At 30.0% G+C, this 20,368-nt stretch overlaps 1 protein-coding gene across 2 annotated transcripts in view; it reads right to left on the bottom strand.

The window, feature by feature from the left end:
* The window catches only part of LOC132943977 (rho GTPase-activating protein conundrum), a 65,545-nt gene that overhangs the window by 8,751 nt on the left and 36,426 nt on the right, over window positions 1–20,368 (bottom strand). For both annotated transcript variants that reach the window (XM_061013167.1, XM_061013168.1), the window contains exons 3-4: window positions 9,931–10,314; window positions 7,582–7,691 (exon numbers count right to left, since the gene is read on the bottom strand). In XM_061013167.1, coding sequence (XP_060869150.1) covers window positions 7,582–7,691; window positions 9,931–10,314 — 494 coding nt within the window. The remainder of the gene's footprint in view (window positions 1–7,581; window positions 7,692–9,930; window positions 10,315–20,368) is intronic.

Here is a 20,368-nt window from a genome sequence, read left to right as displayed (position 1 = left end):
CAATTATCAACAGGTAAACATTTTTAGATTCTGAGTGAAACGATGAATGTATTGATTTTACAATGATGTGTGTTTTTTTTTTTATTTTTTTTTTATTTTTTTTTTTATTTTTTTTATTTTTTTTTTTATTTTTTTTTTTATTTTTGTGTCTGTGTACACGATAAGTAGTCGAAATAATGCTTCAATTTTCGACTTCAGTATCTTGTTCGATGGGAAAGTGAATATCGTTGGTGCATTGGGGAGGTCAAAATTTTAATTTCCCAGTAGTTTTCAAAAGCGATGTGAAAAACAAAAGAAAAATTAAGGAAAAACGGGAATTTTTACGCAAAATCGATTTTTAACAAGATCGATTTCGGTTATTGGTGTAACTCTAAAACAAATGACCGTAGATGCATGAAATTTTCACTGGTTGTTTATATTTGCGTTTTCTATACACAATACAATTTTGAAAATAATTTGACTTTTTTTGAACTGTTTACGGACATTGTCAGTTTTCAGTTTTTTTAAATTTTTTTTCTATAAATATCAATAAAATTTTATTTGTTGGGTAAAAAAGCTTGAAAATTTAATAGAAGGCTCCTAGGTTATTGTTTCAAAGGCAGATGAAAAAAATTAAAAATCCTTAGTCACAGTTTTTTTTTATACACGTTTAAAGTTCAAATCTTGAAAAAATACGGAAAAATCACGAAAATTTGCAAATTATTTTGAGTTAGAAATTCATAAAAAATTTTCTTTTTAAATCTAAGATTTTAAAATGTAATATAAGATTACTCATAAGTTTGTCTACCTTTATCAAAAAAAAAATGTCTAGAAGAAACTTAAATTAAATTTTTATGAGCGTCTGAAATTTATATTTATACAACATTTGATATTTACTCGATTTCTCATGTAACAATTTTCTTATTTTATTGTAATTAAAAAACGAATGACTGTAGATATTTGAAAATTTCACTGAATGTTTATATTAGCATTTTCTATACACCATAAAATGTTGAAAATATTTTGACTCTTTTTGAGCTGTTTACGGACATTGTCAGTTTTCAATTTTTTTAGTTTTTTTTTCTATAAATATCAATAAATTTTTATTTGTTGGGTAAAAAAGCGTGAAAATTTGATATAAGGCTCCTGATATATCGTTCTAATAGCAGTTGAAAAATATTAAAAATACATAGGCACAATTTTTTTTTATAAGCATTTAAAGTTCAAATTTTGACAACATTTATCAAATTTATAATTTATTAATTATTTTGTGGTTAAAAATGTATAAAATGTTTAACTTTTATGGCTAAAGATTGAAAATTTAAAACAAGGCTCCGAGTAAATAGGTTATATATAAATTACTTTATTCACAATAATATCATCAAATATACTTGGTAAAATCATAGGCTGACTGACCGTTTTCGCTCAGAATCGTTTTTCTTATACAATGATATTATATCATTGAATTCAAATTTAACACCATCCATTACAGTGACCCACTTGTAACCTACTGTACAGCAGAGCGACATCCACTTATCCACCTTTTTTTATTTACTTTGGTAATAACTTATAACTCATAGGTATACCTATATGACTACATATGAATATAATACACATAACACGCGTCAAATATAGTTGAACGTGTACATAAATTAACAGCAGATTATTAAACATATAGATACTTAAACACTTTGTACTATAAAGAATAAGTATATATATAAATATACTATACATCAGAATCAGATCATATTAAATCTCGGTATTAAAAGATTTTATTTACATATGCGTTTAACTTAATTTTGTATATTTAAATATAAACCTTGAGAAAAATAAACATCAAATATAATTTCATACGTATTTCTATATTCTCTGTTGTATATTACGTATAATATGCTATAGGGGGTAACGGTGGAATATTTTATTCGTATGACTATTATAATGTATAATGCATTACAGTTGAATAGCAATGTTTTCTGGTGGTAAAATGTTACAAACTATAAATTAACCACCACATATGTACTAGCGCTAATATAATATATGTAATAGAAGTCAAAGTACCTATAAGAAAATTAAGGTCACAGAAGGAAAATTACTTTATGTCATAGTGGACTTCAACATTTAAAGATGTAAGATTGGCAGCATTTTGCAGTGTTGTAAAATTTATACGGGCGATCTAAACTGATACAATGAATGTAGTTACCTACTTACATTTATATAAATACATACCTAATTATAATATAAATTGTGAAGGTTTTAATCGATTAATTTTTTACGGTATATAATGTATTCGAGTTGTTAGCTACAGACGTACATCGTAAAAAGTTTTTTAAAAAGTTATAAAAGTTAATTACAGTTATGATGTTTATGCCACGATCTGATAATCCATTTCTCTTAATCGAGAACCTATCTGATTTGATATAAATAATAATGCAAGATTATAATACTTATCTATAGTTAATAGTTATATATATGAGATATCTGTTTCAATTATGTCTATTTAATTGTTTGGAAATCTCACTTTTAAATTAAGATACATTTTGCATAGGAGTTTACCATAATACTCAGTGGCGTACCCAGAACTTTTCAGTTGGGGGAGGGAAGTGGGCTAAAAAAACTAAATCAGAGTTTGATATCCGTTACATTATACTAGGCCATTATTACCATAGCACACAACCCAGTGGCGTATACATAATTTTTGTATAGAAGGGGGATCAAAGAAATTTAAACATAAGGTACCAGCACATTAAAATAATACATATATTTATATAATTTATTAATATATTTAGGTATACCTAACAGAATATAGGGAATATACTAATATAACATTTTATTTCAAAACGTCAATACCACAAGCAATTAAACCAGTGGTGCTTATGCATACCTATCTACAATTTATTAAGATTGTATTTTGGCCTGACTATAACTTATTTTGTGCTAAGCAACAATAATTCTTTTTTTCAATTGGTCTTAAGTATCCACAACTATGGCTATGGCTATAAGATATAATTATTCAATTATTTAAATGAAATATAAAAATGTTTGGTTTGTATTAAATATTGAATGTGTTTTATATTGCTACACTATTTATGTACTTACAATGTAATTTAGAATTCCTGGGTTCCCCCATGAGTTATCTCAGTGGAGCCCGGCATTTAAAAGAAAAAAAAAATAATATTGCTTTTAGGTAAAATAGTGTCTATAAATATTTAAATTTAAGTACAACCTAGTATTATTAGTTAATATAATATATTTATACTATATTAGATTATTGCATGGAAAATATAAATATCGTAATTCTCGAGGAACGTATAGCGAGAAAAACATTTGTTTTTGTAATAATTCTATAGTGCAATATAATATATTGGTCAGCTGAAAATTCTTTGGCCTTCCTATAGCTGTTAGCATTCCTTTCAAAAAGTTGAAATGTAATTTTCTTTTTTTTTTAGTCACTTAATTAATTATTTCTTCAGCACTAATAATAATATGTATTTGATTTAGGTTTTCAAATATTACCTCTACAAATAATTGATAATACCCTACATTTTTCTTCATAACAGTTATAAGAAATATCATTATGGTTTGACTTTGTACTTTGCCTTTTATTATATACGATTTATCCATAACACGGCCAATGGTGGGAGGTCTGAAGCCTCCTTAGCCCCCTCCCCCCTAGGTACGTCACTGATTAAACTACCTACATTGCACTTAAAGTTTTTTTCGACCTTGTATAAGAATTTAAAAGTCAATAAGTATTTTAAATTATTACCTTTTGGAATTTTAACAATGCTAGTAGGTTAGGTTAGGTAGGGTAGTATAGACTTACACGCTGTTAGTTAATTACATTAATGTATAGGAATATGCAAGAATTTGATTGGGAAATAATGAACGCATGATTAAAAATTTAATTTAAATTGAATAGTTTGGTTGATTTTATTTTTACAATGAATTATTTTCATTTTTCCATTTTTATTATGGAGATTGGAGAGTTACCTTTTTATTTCTAATTATTTTCAAGTGAACGCTATAACACATATTTGTGAATCGTTGCTGTACTAAATTCGTTATTTATAAATTTGTTTTTCTTTTTAAAGTGTTAAATGGCATTATTTAACGAACGTTTATAAATTGTAAGGAATGATATTTTTAATCGGACACGTTTTTAAATATATTTCGTTATGAAATAAAGACAAACAAAATAAACTATACATCTCAATGATTTTGTGAGGACATGGTTAGGCATTGGTGGTTTTATGGGAATCGATTATTTTTTTATTTAATTTTTGACATGCATCAAACGTGAGTGTGCACTGATTGTAATGTGCACCAATATGTCCTAGTCCCTAGGTATACCAATTCGGCCGACAGCCGACTGGCGACTATATACTGTTGTCAAATGTAACGATGTATAATCAGTATAAGGCAGAAGGTGGATCATGCTGAAAATGATATTATAATAGTACTGTCCCTCTTTTGCAAACGGTAATTATGTCATAATTGTGTTTGGTCATATTATATTATATTACACTGTTCTAGCGTATTATAATATGCTCGGTATAAAATGACATGACGTGACGGACAAGCGGTTATTGTGCTTACCAGTCTGCAAAACTGAATAGTCAAAGTGAATTAAAACGAGTGGGGGTAAAATACATATTATTATGTATTATTCGTATGATATTTGAGTAGAAAAAATTTCACTCGAAGTGTCAATTTCCAATATATGTAGGTACTAACTATAGGTGATACTATAGTTACTATAGTATAGTATATGCTATGTGCAAATACTTCGGTTACATATAATTGAACAAATTAATATTATATAGGTATTCATACATAACACATTTTAGAAAAATGTTTTGATTGATTGGTCACTGGTAGGTATATTATAATAAAGGTTATTAAAAGTATGCAGTTTCTTAGATTATATGATAATTAATTAAAATAATGTGCATCAGTTAGTACTATGAAATTAAAGTATTTTACATAAATAACAGTACATTATCGTCATCAATAATAATATAATCAAAATCATTTAAATCTCTGTTCGTAATTTGAAATCAACTATTACCGATATAATTTGTATGCACGTGAATGGTTATTGTTAAATCTCAAAGAATAATATATATGTGTAAGAACTAAGAATAATAATAGGCGTTTTGAAAATATATAAAAAAAAAATAAACCCAAGAATCCGCAAATGTCTGTACAATTATATTATTATGACGTGTTCGGTGTCTGTACGGTTCGCTCTGAGAGCTTCTTGTTTAAATTGGAAAAAAATTGTAAAATCGAAGAGTTTGGTGACCGCTGGTGTATACGCACATACGGTATTATAGTGTACATATGGTGCGAAAGCGTTTATCATAATACACCGAACGACGCACTTATAGCTCGCACCTGTAGAGCGTGCCAAGGAAAACGTACGCACTCTCTGAAGGTATAACATGGGTAATAAAATATATAGGGCCATCATCGGTTACTATACTTGAGTGTTAATTCCTGTGACCCAAGACCACACTACAGCGGCACCGGTTTGAAATGTTGATTATTATTTTATCGTCCAGTCGTGTCCTATTATTATTTGCACGATGTAGGCAGGCATAGACGATATCATCACAAAATAGACATTATTGTGTCGGATTCCACTGCGCGGTATCAAAATCGGATTAATAAAATAAAAGGCTCCCGTTGTCGGACGATTCGAGAAAACCCAATGAGATGTGGTCCACGGGGCACGGGATATAATATCATATTGTTGAAGATCTAAATCGAAAATAAAACGATTTGCCATTTTTTCTAGTTTAGACGAAATGACAGCAATATTGTTGTAGGTACATGCATGTATGTAATACACAACATATTATTAATTTACAATTATTATCAAATGTATTTCTAAAGCCACATATATATACAATTTTGTTTTGAATTTGATTCAAATGACTTAGGATATTTTTTAAAGTAGCAATTGGACTATTTGGACATAATGCAATGTATACGAATAGCCGTAAAGGTACATTGTATAAAGTTCACTGAGTATTTACTATTTTTATTGACCTATTTTTTTTTTTTTTTTGAGGGACAATAATTGCAAAATAGTTACTATAGTTGTTATAGCTCCACTCAACTTTTAAGATCAAATTACGTTTTACTAAAGACAATGGTAATCGTATTACCATTTTTTAAACGTATTAAATATTAGGTATTTAACTATTTGAGTATCTTAAATATTGTTGAAAAAATAAATCTATATTTTCAAACTATACGCAGTTTGTAATTAATTCAAGCATTCCCATCAAATTTAGTTTTTTTAATACTTATATCGGTCCTAGATTAGGCATACAATATTATGATTTATGAATATTAATTTTTATCTAAAACGTTTAACGGTTAATCACATATGCGCTATAATTATTTTTTCGACTGCACGCATATTCTCTATATATGCAATGAATATTATAATATTATAATATTCTAGTGCATAATATACATCAAATGCAACCTCAGGCAAAATATATAATTAAATCGTATATGCAATAAATTATTAAATGTACCGTACAGTACAGATTGGTAATTAAATATTGAAGTCAAAATGAAATATATAAAGCATCGGGTAGAATTATGTGAGCAAACGATATAAACGATTGATATGCACACAATATATTCGTTGAAAATTAACCGTTTCGTGGTCGGCAGTTATTTTAGTATCCATATAGTTGTGCCCGATGCACCTTTATTATGCCTATATTATAATATCACAATATTATATAGCCATAGGTGAACATAACATTTTTAACACGAAATAATCGTAGTCCAGCGATCCGATACGAGTTAAGTAGAATGTTCAAGACACGTCTTCATATGCGAAATACAAAAACTTGTGTTCATAAAATGCAATTTGACTGAATTTAAAATACTGCAGTAGTGTAGTACGCAGTTGCACACATAAAAGATAAAACACAGGTTAAGCAACTATAGAAGTTGAGTGATTGTAGAGGTATAAGGTACATTACAACTTAATTTCATACGATATTGTTCAATAATAATTATATGGAGCAGGAACAATATAAATAAATAAATATGTGTTATATTTTCATTTATAGATTATTCCTATAATGGGGCTAAAGGCACGCTTGTCAAGAATCGATTAAATTAATTTATTTCAGTGTATTAATCTATTTTGTTTTATTGTGTGTGATTAATGACTCGCGAACACAAAGAAAAACGATTACAAATCATTTTAAAACCATATTAACATATTATATAATGGACATATAATCGATTAATGCAACTACGTGCGCTCAAAGATAATATAAATGGGTATAATTAATTGTGTGTTAATGATTTCTGTTTTCATTAGATATCACTTATTTCGCATATTTCTACCGATATTGTTGTTCAGCAATAATAGTGATTAATTCCGCTGTTAAGTTATTTAATATTTTACGTATGTATACATTTTTTTTTTTTATTGCTTTTTAACAATCTATTACACTATTACTACTATTTGTTTTACACGAGTTTTTACGTTCGTAAAGCGGTACGCAATTTCTTGCGATTCTCGAGCGAGGTCAGTAACCCAAAAACGAAAAATTGTCTACTCACTTGGGTAAAGGTGTAGGTACTGCTATTTCTGTTTGAGACCATGACATAGGTGGACTATTTGAATCCGAATCCGGTGTTGCGCTTCTTGATCTGGAGCTGGAACTCAAACTCTGAAACAATGGACAACACATGTCAGACACTATGATTCTAGTTGTAAATATGAGAAAGACTAACGAATATTGTTAGAAAATAATTCAGGCTAACAAACTGCAACACTATATTATTATTCACGTGTATGAACCTATGGAACATATACTTCTATACAATTTGTATTTTTTTGTAATAGATCAAAAAAAAACACAGTAAATATTATCACATGCGTGTATACTGTAAAGTGCCTAGGAATTTTATCACAATTATAGGTACCGTAAGGTATGAATTACAATCAAAAAAAAAAAAAAAAATAGTTAGTAATTCGATAAACAGTTTCTGACAAGAACATATTATTAAAAAGTATTGTGTAATCGTCTAAAGATCTGATCTTTGCAAAATCGGCACATAACCATAGATAATGTAACGAATAGGGGACATAATAAAAAGGTTGGTACTTATTAAAACCCATAGAGTACCTAATAGTATAGAAATCTATGATTAAAATCAAACGCTCGAAAAGCACTATGGATATCATAGTAGTTAAATGTATATGATCTAAGGATTGAACATATTAAACAAAATCTACGCTCAATGTATCCTTCTAAATTTAATTACTTAAAAATAATAATTTTATATACGTATAATACTATAATGTGTATGTTGTATTTAATTTCTAAATCAGTGTTCGTTTTATTATTTTTTTTTATCTATTAACCATGTGTCTATCAAATATTTTAATACTAAATACCTAACAGCTGATATTGGCTATCAAAAGCTTGTCAAATTGATAAGCTGTAACGGGCACGCTGTGTATAATTTTTATGTTATTTTTCCATGTAGCCCGTTACAGACCAACTCTCACTGCAGATGGCCCAAAAATTGATAGATAAGCTTTTGATCGCCAATAACCAAAACTTTAGTAATTCTGTATCTCTTCGGGCATGCTAGTATGCTACACATAATATGATTACCAATATACCTAACTAGTCTATGAAGGTATTTTATATATTTATCTACACACACGACGTGAAAATACACTCTCATTATGCATTTAACGTTGCAGCACAATTTTATTATAATTTTCGAATACCTTTTCCACCTGCGTTATGATAAATATTATTCGTAGTTATTACTAACTACGTTCGATGAATATTAAAGATGAACCTTGTAATCAGTAATAACCAGGACAAACATCCACAGATGCATAAAAATATAATATAATAATTTAATGCACATACATAAGTATATTATATAGCATAAAATTGTAATGTGTAGACGCATATATAGTTATTTAAACCAACTACAAATATACATTTTTTTCAAAGTATTCCATTAGTTCGTTAGTATTTTTAGCTGGTATATAGTGCTGGTTTGTTTTGGGATATATTATTATTTTGTTTGCGTATAATTCCAACTATATAGTCACCGCCTAAATTTTATGAGGACATATTTTAAATTCGGCTTATCCGAAATTATAACTACTGTTTCATTAGATTATTTTTTCGACTCACATCGTAAACACAAAATACACAATGTCTAAATTTGTATAAATAATTTAGACTTTTAGAGATACATAAATAACAAAATGTGAATTAATGATATTATACTTTTAGGAATTAAATATACTATAATTGTCATTGTGATTGTATTCTTTGTGTTGTAGTCCAAACGGAATTGTCGGATTTCCAGAATTTCTTTAATCCTTCAGTCACGAATATAAAATTAGACACCGGCATTTTATGTATAATAATATAATATATTATCAAATAATGTATGGATTATATAAGAACTTAGTAATAATGGGTTATCTGATGTCGTTAAAAAAATCATAAATTAGCGTTAAAGTACCTACTATAACACCTAGACGCTCATATAAAAATGTAATTTATACGGTAAATCCCAACTATAACCAACAACGAATATGGTGCTCTTTATATGGCGGTCTTTCATAATATATACAATATACATTATACGCATTTGTACTACTTACAATCGCCTAAAAAATGTCTGACGATTAGTATTAGATTGATGAGTTTTAACAGTAGGAAATATAAGTATTCAAGTGTATTTCGTATTCCATATTTCCAGACTATTTTTGTACATTTATAAAAAATAAAATAACGAAAGCTTTTAGTGAAAACTCATTATTAATTCATATAATACCAAATATTATAAATAACACTAATAATACTGAATGACTTTTGAACACATCCCCTATATAGTTTTCTACGGCGAATGTACACATTGCAAACTTACTTCAAAGTCGCGGAAAACGTCTCTGATGTCAGGTTTTTTATGCCTTGCCTTCAGCTGTCTGCCCCTTTGTCGGACCGTATGATTGAGCGAATGCACTCTCAGCCTGACAGCGTCTGCTTGTCTGGTGGACAGATGTCTGATCGCCGGTTCAAGTTCCGAATCCGGAACTTCGCACCCGTTCTCGAACGACTCAGTCAGGAACGACAGGCCAGCGGATGACAGCCAATCGGCTTCCACTGCGCCTTCCGGTAAATGAGTGACGGCGAACTCTTGTTCCGGGGGACATTCTTCGTCCAGGTAACTATCGAGTTGCCTTGTTTCCTGGATGATCTTATACTCGTTCCAATAGTCTTCGAAGTCTTGACTCACGTCGGTCTCCATAGCCTGCAAAACGATCAAACGATTAGTATTTTAAGCACATAATAGGTATTATATTATTGAAAATAAAAAAATAAATATAACTATACTGCAATGTATTATATTACGTGGATGTCATATATATTATATGAATACATATTATAATTAATAGTTAATACTAGGTGATTTTTAATTTGTACTTCATCGGCGTGAGGTGTGTTTAACTTTCAAATATTTATATACAAGGTGATTCATTAAGTGTATCCGTTGTTTTATGGTTTTACGGACTTTCTATTACAGTATGTTACTCCACCACAAAAACAAATCAGACATTCTCAATGAATCACCCTGTGTATTTAAACATGGTTTAAACTTAGTTAATTTCCACTTAAATATTATAGCATATATAGGTACTGAAGGGGTTATTAAGAATTAAGACATCTTATTATAAATGTCAGAAAATCAAATTGAGTTTTTAGAAAAGTCGAACATGTCGTAAAATCGTATATCCTTGTGTGATAACTTTTATTTATTTTTATATTAACGATAATTATAATAAATTATATCTTATCCTAGGGCGGAATCTGGTTTTAAGTTGTACAGGAAAATAATTAACATACATTATAGAAATATTCATCTCTTATATTTTATTTACATTAATTAAAACACTTTTTTAAGGTTTTATTCCTTGATATTTTAATAAGTGACAGTTTTATTTTTGTAATAGTTTGAGTATAAATGTCATTAAAACGAAGTATGGTTTTATCTTAAAATGTTTAATGTAGTTAAAAAAAATGTAACAAAGATTATTTACAAGTTATTTAGGTATATATTTTTTAAGATCAAATTTGTTGACGTTAAAATCTTCAAACAAAATTTAAGAATTATAACTAATTATAAATATTATATTAGACAATGTATTTTAATTTTGAACATAAATCATAATTTACAGAACCACAGGGCTTTCGGACAACCTGAGAAAGTTGCCAAACTTGTTGGCATGTTACAAATGGCTATAAGTTCATATCAGATAACCCATATTCTTATTATGTTACTTCGGTAGTCGAAAATATATAAGTGGAATTAAACAATTTTCCTTCGATATTTATTACACTCATGCATAAATTAGAAAAATCGATTAATCGATCGATTTACTCTACATGGGGGGACCATTTAATAGTGCGTAACCCACAGACAGTTTCACCGATCACTGAAAAGTTCTGCACTCATCTACCGGGCACGTTCGATGGGTGTAGTATAATATGGTGAAAATTCTAGAAAAACCACGTTCAACGGACTTGACTTATTACATTATGTACCTATAATAATATAGTTATATGGTTTTCGATGTTAACACGCGACGTAACCTAACCCATCTGCATAAGCAATGTAATTCTCAGCGTGAAAAGTACACGCATACGGTTAATTGGATTCGTTCACAGAGTGTGTATGCAAATATCATAATATGTAGACGAGGAAGCCCTTCGAGTAGTTTTGACAAACATACGAAACTAATTATCATACACGTGGTATATGCCTAATTCAAAATACTAGCTCACATTCATGATGTTATGTGTCTTTTGTCCAGCTATACATGCGAATATAAGTGGGTACCGTCATTATACGTGAGTCGCATGTATACACACAGGGTACAGGGTGATTATTTTATCCTGAACCAGGAAAATAATTGATTAATTCAAATTTTAAATTGCAAGGATTAATACTGATAAAATATTAGTTCCCGCACTTCTTGTGCGTTTTAAATAAAATAAAAAACGAAATTTAAAAATTCCACGTATTACCATTTGGTTCACGACAAAGTGATCACTCTTTATGTATGACGTAGTTATATTTAAGACGTCTTGAGTACTTTACCGTCGGGTATGTTATGTACTATAGTATAATATAGTATACACGTTCGTCTAACCAGACCATACGACCCGCAAAGTATAACCTAGCCCAGGGAACATCTACCGTGGTATGATTATGACAACCGCGGCGGGAGGTACGCACAGCTTTATTTTAATCGTAGGTACCTATAATTATAGTGATCATTATTACATACCGTCGATGTATATGGGCTGTATGGCATATTATTCGCGTACCTATATACAATCGTTATATTACGAGGGGTTTGTTGATCTCTGGTACGCCATACATGATAATATTATATTATGTGTGGTGCGTACAATTTATATTCTACTCGTCGTCGATCGGCGCACAACGAGGTGCCCATACTGCGCGAAAAAAATTGAATTCCGATCGAGTGTCCCTCGAGGGGGCTGCTGACTGTATGTGCGCATAATACGAATTCGGTGCAGTACAAACGCATCATATATGATGGCCAGGAAACCCCGAAATAATTGTTCGCTGATTTCTCGTGTGGAGGATATTGTATTGTTTTAACCGCACGCGAACGAGTCGGTTGATCGGATTTGTGAAATGTATTGTTACTGTTTATTTGCCCACGGCATTATACCATAATTATTGTAGGTAGTATGGGTACTATTTATACTATTACACTATAATGCGTCATCGCCTAACCACCTTCGTAGAATTATAGCTTGAATTGTGAAAATGTAATTTTCCCAGTTCGTTTGTGGCGTTCAAATCATAATAATATAATATAATGTAAGTAACAAAATAAAACTACACGATTTCATATCATAACCCTAAAAATTGTTTAAAAAATGACATAGGTACTCATGAGTTAGGCTGTATATTATCGTGCTGAACGTGTATTATATTATTTGAAATATATTTAATATAATAAATCGTAACAAACGATTCCGAGTGGATCTTAATTTACCCAAAAATGGTCATGACTCAAGATGTCATCAGACTGCGAGTGCTATATTATATTATTGTTTACACTTTTTCACCGATTTGTTACAGATTTTCGAGCGTGTTTACGTACCTATTAGACAATTTCAAAATCTACATATTACTTTAAGCACCTGTGCCACTTGTATTAAATTTACAATTAATTTACGTAGCTATGTAAAAAATACCTAACTAAACATTTTACTGTCCGAAAAAGCGTTTCCTATATAATTGTCAAATCACGTCTGTTTGGACCTTTATTTCAAGTCAATTTTATAATATGCATAGATTATAGATAATTGCAGAATGTTCAATCATGTCATTTTACGGTCAGGCGAAACGGATGTTTTTACAATATTTTTCTCATTAAATGTGATTTTGTATTTTATATGTTGAATAATTGATAACTCTTGTAATTTTTAGGTAGGTACCTACCATATAAGTGATTAACAGTTATAAGTTTGATGTGGCTAAATAATATTTAATTGTGTAGGTCGTAAAATGTACACTTTAATTAAAATATTTTCATTAGATATCATTAATATCAACACGAGTAATACAAAATTAATAACTAAATAGGTAATTATGCATGTAAATTCCATAGGTGTACGTATAGAACAGTGCACTATAGGTACCTACATTGGGACTGGTGACTGGGGAATTATGCGTAGGTACAACTACTTTCAAATTTATCATTATATTGTTCTTTATTTGGGGTTATATTTTCACAATTCTAAGTAATATTAAGAAAGTTATAAACACTTAATGTAAAAAAAATTACTTGAATTATTTTACGCAGTTCTTAATAGAAAATTGGTTACTGCATTACCGTGTATTATGTTGGTACCTTTAAAGTATTTAGATTGTTTTTGTCAAAAATCCATTTTTGTATCTAATGGGAAATAAAAAAAAGAACAAAGTTTATATTTGATGCAACAATTATAGAAATGATATGACTATATTAGTTATATTAACTTTTTTATTTTTTTAATAACATAAATACTAATAGCCTATATAAACAGTATTTTAATTGCTATTTTTTTTTAAACACAAACCTCAATCAATTTAGGTAATAAATTCATAGAATGAAAATAACTTACAAATATACCAATATTTTTAAAACCTATAAAAACATAGAACACAGGAATTGTTTTTAATTATTACATTAATACGGGATATAATTCACAAAACTAATTAGGTAGGTACCTACCTATATATTAAACGACTTAATTATTAAATACATCTTTGATATAATTGAAAATGTACAAAGGTATCATCATTATGTCAGAGTCAAGTATAAACTATCCCGTCCTTCACCCTTAGACCAATAATTGGATCGTTATAATTTACAATTGTATCGTCAGCCATATATGTTTATTGTTTAATCCACCTCACAGCACGTGGGGATAATATGACCTGCTGCAGGTTTAGCCAAAAGCGTTCACATATAGGGTTTCATCTTTCACTATAATTATTATATGATTTTTTTTTCATGAAACCTATTCAAAAAAAAATATGTATTAAACGTCTTTAGTTCTTTATAAATGTAGCAGTCAATTAACCTTTATTATTTTTTTTAGTTTATACCCCGAAGACACATTTTTTGTGAACCAAAAAATACTTTTTGTTAACCAAGAAAACATAATTTAGAAAGATACAATGACTGTTAGAAGAACTGGTATACAGTTATAGGTACTTCGTACCTATCTATAAGCTCACAGAAACCTGACATTTTTAGTTTTCGAACAATATTATGAAAATGAAATTATTCGGAAAATAAAATGTTCTTAGTAGATATGTACTTATGCATAGTAGCTGTTTTCTAGTGTATCTTGTTATTGTAGGTAGGTCACTGTAATAGATATGTTCAATTTTAATTCATTGATAAATCATTGCTTGCAAAAAAATATTTCTGAGCGGAAACGGTGTGTCATCCTCTATTTGTTATAATGTTGTATAATTTATTAATATTAATATTAGTAGTTTCTTTTTGTATTAGTAATACAGTAACTTGAACTAATATTTGTCACAACATCTTATACATCGTATGCCCATAATACTAATATTATAATACTATATTATATGACATGAATTATCATTCTGAACTTATGAGAAATATTGTATTAGATTTTCAAGCTTTTTGACATGCAAACTTGAGTGCGAAAATTTAAATGTTCTATAAATTACACAAAAAATAACCAAAATTATATAATGTTGTGGACATTTTAAATATTTGGTTAAAACGTCAAGCTTCTATGGAGATGTATTTTTTAATTATAACAGAAAAACAAAATCAATATTTTCGAAATTGGTTTTGTATAACTTCTGTTTTTCACTATTATTGTTTATTACAATTATTTGAAAAGTTTGGAAATTTTTTACTTTTGACACCTCAAAGTATTATCTAAATCCCACTTTCTACCAGAAATCACCTTCAAACTTGAAGTTCAAGCTTTTTTTCTGCTCTTAATAATTTTGACATTGGTAATTTATTTTATGATATTAATTTATTTCTCTTTATTCAAATGCATTAAGTAAATTATTAAAACATAATATATAGTAGGAAAAATCACCCAAACAATATAAGACATCTTATCGAGGGACAGTGTTGGAATGAAATTAATCAGTGACTTGCATAATGAGAGGTATAGGTATAAATATTATTACGACTTACGAGTAGGTATAATCACAATGAATATAATATATCTATAAGACATTGGGCGTGTCTTTACAGTGGTCCTAAATACACTTTCTTCCGGTAAATCAGAAAGCCCTATGGCTATAATCTATTCGAAATGGTCCATACTGCATTGAGACATATCAGTATATCGCAGTGCAGATCATCTGACGAAATTTATATTGGGTTCAATGAAACTTTCGCAAAAACTCGGTTATATGTAGGTACCTATATCATGTTTAAATACCACTCGGTGTCTATTTAACAATTTTTTTTTGAGTGACATTATAGAAAACAAGTTGTGATTTAAATTTACTTAAAATACCAGTAAGCAGTAAACATATTTTGTGTAGCGAAAACTATAGTAGTAAAACAGCCTGACACAGATTCATCAAATGTGTTATATAGCCGTATAGAATAATCGAGACAGAAGTCGAAAAAAATATTTTGTACTCGAAGGTACAAATCGATTTTCAAACCAGTTTCAAGAAGTATAAAAACATATTATTTCGTTTGCCTGTTTACCGTTGAGAATACTACTAGAACGGTTGTGAGTATCATTACAATAAATTATTTTTCAATTTTTTTAATAAAAATGTATTAAAGAAAATTACATTAACTGTTAGATAAAAAAATAATATATCGAACAAGTTTTAAAGTAAATAACTGTGATGTTAATTGTTTATATAGTGATTGCAAATCTGCACGATTTTGCGTTAAAAGTGAAAATTACAACATGGTTTAAGGTTTAATTGATATATAATTTAACACTATTATAATGAATATTGAGCTAGTTTCTTATAGTAACAGCGCATGTTATGATAATAATAATAATAATAATAAGATAATTACAGTGTAGTTTTAAGCATATTATATGTGTATAGGTACGCATTGCCGCATAGGATGCAAGCACGAATATAATTTAAATCGCATGAGGGACTCAGCATATTATATACGTCATAATATACACACTCATACACACGCATACACGTATAAGTAGATCTTAAGTTTAAAAGCGGTTTAAAATGATGGTATTAAAAAAAAAAAAAAATACAAAACTATAAAATTGTTTAACCTACATTTTGTTTGTTGACGCCATAATAATGCTTAGTAATATTATTATGCGTGTAATAAATTTACATAATATATTTGTATTTTGTGCTCTGTTTGTAAATATAAGAAAAAAAAAATTGGAAAATATTAAAAAAAAATTCAATTTTTTTTATTTTTTAAATCATTGTTATTGTGTATACATTCGTGTATTAACAATAATAATATTATGACGTTTAGGTCGCCTTATTTTTTTTTTTTAACATATTAATTCTATTGGAATAAAACCATACGCGATTGTGTTGACTGCAGCATCGGAAACAAATGATACTTTAATTTATAGATCCGTAAACACGTTTATCCGTTATGCAATTTGAATGACATCAGCTGAATACGTATACGCGCGTGTACCTCGAGGGATCAACAATGAAGACAATATCACAATTATTGTTGCTTAAAGCGTAAACGTGGGTAGTTTACAGACGGGTGATTGGAAAATGGAGATTATTATGTGAATGTATGATAAAAAAAATGTATACAGTAAAAATTATGTTACTATTTAAGACCTCCAGAATAGTCCTATTGACTGCAGAACGTTGTGTGACAAAATAAATCGTTAATCGTTCATCTAAACATAGACGAAACTGTACATTTTAAACCAAACCACTGATTTAACATAACTGTATGTATTATTACATCAGTGACCATTCTCGAAAAAATGACAGAAATTTTACTTTAAAGCTCATGATTCCATATGTAGTGATTCTACTAATCTACTGCAGAGAATCCAATGTGCATTTCGTTTGGTCTTTTTGTTTTTTAACTAACCTAAATAATTGAGTGATGTTTTTCCGTCCTCCGACAGTGCGTATAAATAAACGACAGGAAATGCGTATATATTGTGTTATTATAACATTATGGTTATAGCATTCGACTTGGAAGGCTTATAATTTGCTCCAAATGTTTATTAACATAAACGACGCATGTTAAAACTTAAAACACTGCTCGGAATAAATATAGAATCTAAAATATGAACGATCGTATTACGAACATTATGTGCATAGCCAGGCCTAATAATAGTGCCACTTGCTGTTTTGGACGAATTATCAAGACGACCTGAAAAGTATATCTTTTATAGATTCGACCGAGGATCATTATGGTCTAGTTATAATACGCTTTATGTCTGTTGTACAGGTTTATACCCATTTAACTATACAATAAAAGAAACATTAGTAATTAATAATTATGGATCACAGAGACATACTAAATTACTTCCTGACATTTAACTATATCAAACATACCAATAACCTGAACTAAACATATCTTGTATGCTTATTTTCGACTAATGTGGTTCCGGTATGCGGTCCACCGGCTGTTAACAATTAAAAATGAAATATAACGCGTAAACGCGTGTATCGGAAAGAAGTAATTACGAGCGGATACATTTTATTATATGTGATATTAGCCGCATGACTGCCGGAAGTTTATGTATACGTCAAATTATTTAAATGTAAACCACAAGGAAAACTTCATAGATCCGATATAGAAAATACACGTCGACCGTCTAAGTCTTCGGTTACAAACATTTTCGAAAATAATGTGTGGATGCGGATTAACTGACAGTTGATGACAGTCAGAAAGGCGTTACAATAAATAGAGATGGACTCATGGAGAGGTACGAAAGGTCTCTTTCACGAGAGATACGTCGACGAAATGTAAGTCATCGTCTGTATGACTGCGTATCGGTCAGCGGTCTTATGGTATACCCACTATACTGATTTGTAAATGGCATAATACTGAAGTAGGTATTTATCAAACATCATTAAATTATTGAAGATAGAATACTGTACGAGTACTTTTAAAAATGTTTTTCTACATAAATTACAAATAAATAACAAATTGTTTTCAACAACTATTTACATTTTGTTTTTAATCACTTATATCGTTGAGTAATATTATAATAGCATAATCGCATGATGCATACCGGAACAACGGCCATGTTTTTAGTATACTCATTTGCCTATATATACAACCGTAGTCCGTAGATGTATATTTGTCGACTCGACAATAATAATATTACCGTCATATTTTGCCATCGGTCGGCGGCGTAAAAAACGCTGCATTAACATTGCATACACCTTCGACTTACACGGAATATTCGATGTTATTTGTTGGCACACTTGTTGTCGCGCATGTGCATAATATCGTAATTATTCGCCGAGTGCCTATAATAATAATATGCATTTCCGTTATCAGCGTGTACCTACACATAGCGTTATTACGACGTATTCACGACGTATCTATATAATATTGTCTTTAATAATAATATTTGAGTTGAGATAATATCATATAATATAGTGACGGCAGCAAAAGGAGGGTGCGTTGTCGCGGCTCGTTCTTTTGTGAGCGAAACCGCCGACGCCGCCGGAGGGAAGTGGCGGCCATAGGTCTGGGTGTCGCGGGAAGGGGGGGGGGAGAAAAAAGGAGCAATATCTTATATTATCAGTGTTTTTGAGAACACGTTTGCCTTGAGATGGACCCCGCGTGAAAACGACCGGACGAAAACGGCATATGTGTGCCGGCCGCCCCCCCTCCATAATGCCGCTCTACCACACCATCGATCATTCTCCGGACGCGAAATTACCCACGTTGCCGATTCTACGGTATCGATAGTATTATTATTTACCACCTATATGCGTACGCATAATGATATTATAATATTATATTTTGACGTGTACAATAAAATATAATAATATAATCCCATTAAAATATAAATAATACAATAGGTAACATAAATTATTATTAGATAAACATATACGACCGCGACCGTGTCTGCAGCGCCATAGAACTCGCGACTGTGTCGGAAATACGATCGTTATAGAATATTACAATATTATTGCACCTACCGACGATTAGGAGGTGCCTATTATTAATTGTAATAAACGTCGTTGTTGCTGTAATATCGTATCCAAAGTCCAAATGACGTTTCCGTTTAAAAAAAACGCGCGGCAGATCGGTGAAATGATTTATCGATCACTTTTGTTTCCGACGACCTCCCCGGCCACGATCATAGATCTTCGCCTGCCAAATCTCATTATATTATTATGCGCACGGATATTACATCAAACGCCTACCACGCGCCGAGTGCATATAGTATGATATTGTGGCTTGTACACACACACAAACTGCAATATTGTTGTACATAATAAACATACATATTATTATTACTATTGTAGTTGTTACTTGTTGTTGTTGTTGTTGTTGTTGCAATGCGCCGTGTAGGTACCAACATACATACCTATACACAATAATATTATATAGGCGCGTAGGTACTCGATGCTCATTAAGGGACACCGCCGCCGAGTCGGTTCGTTCGTTTTATTATCCATTTTTTGTGCTTTCGTATATTAATGTATATTATACGCATTATCGTTGTATTATATGTTTATATTATGACGTACTTGTTACCCGCCAACGCCGGCCGTTGCATATATACTGGCCATGTCGAAACACGGTCAGGTGACGACATTT

Source organism: Metopolophium dirhodum, chromosome 4 (genome assembly GCF_019925205.1).
Source record: "Metopolophium dirhodum isolate CAU chromosome 4, ASM1992520v1, whole genome shotgun sequence".
Lineage (NCBI taxonomy): Eukaryota > Metazoa > Arthropoda > Insecta > Hemiptera > Aphididae > Metopolophium > Metopolophium dirhodum.
Note: the sequence above shows the minus strand (reverse complement) of the source record. Positions and strands in the feature narration are given on the sequence as shown.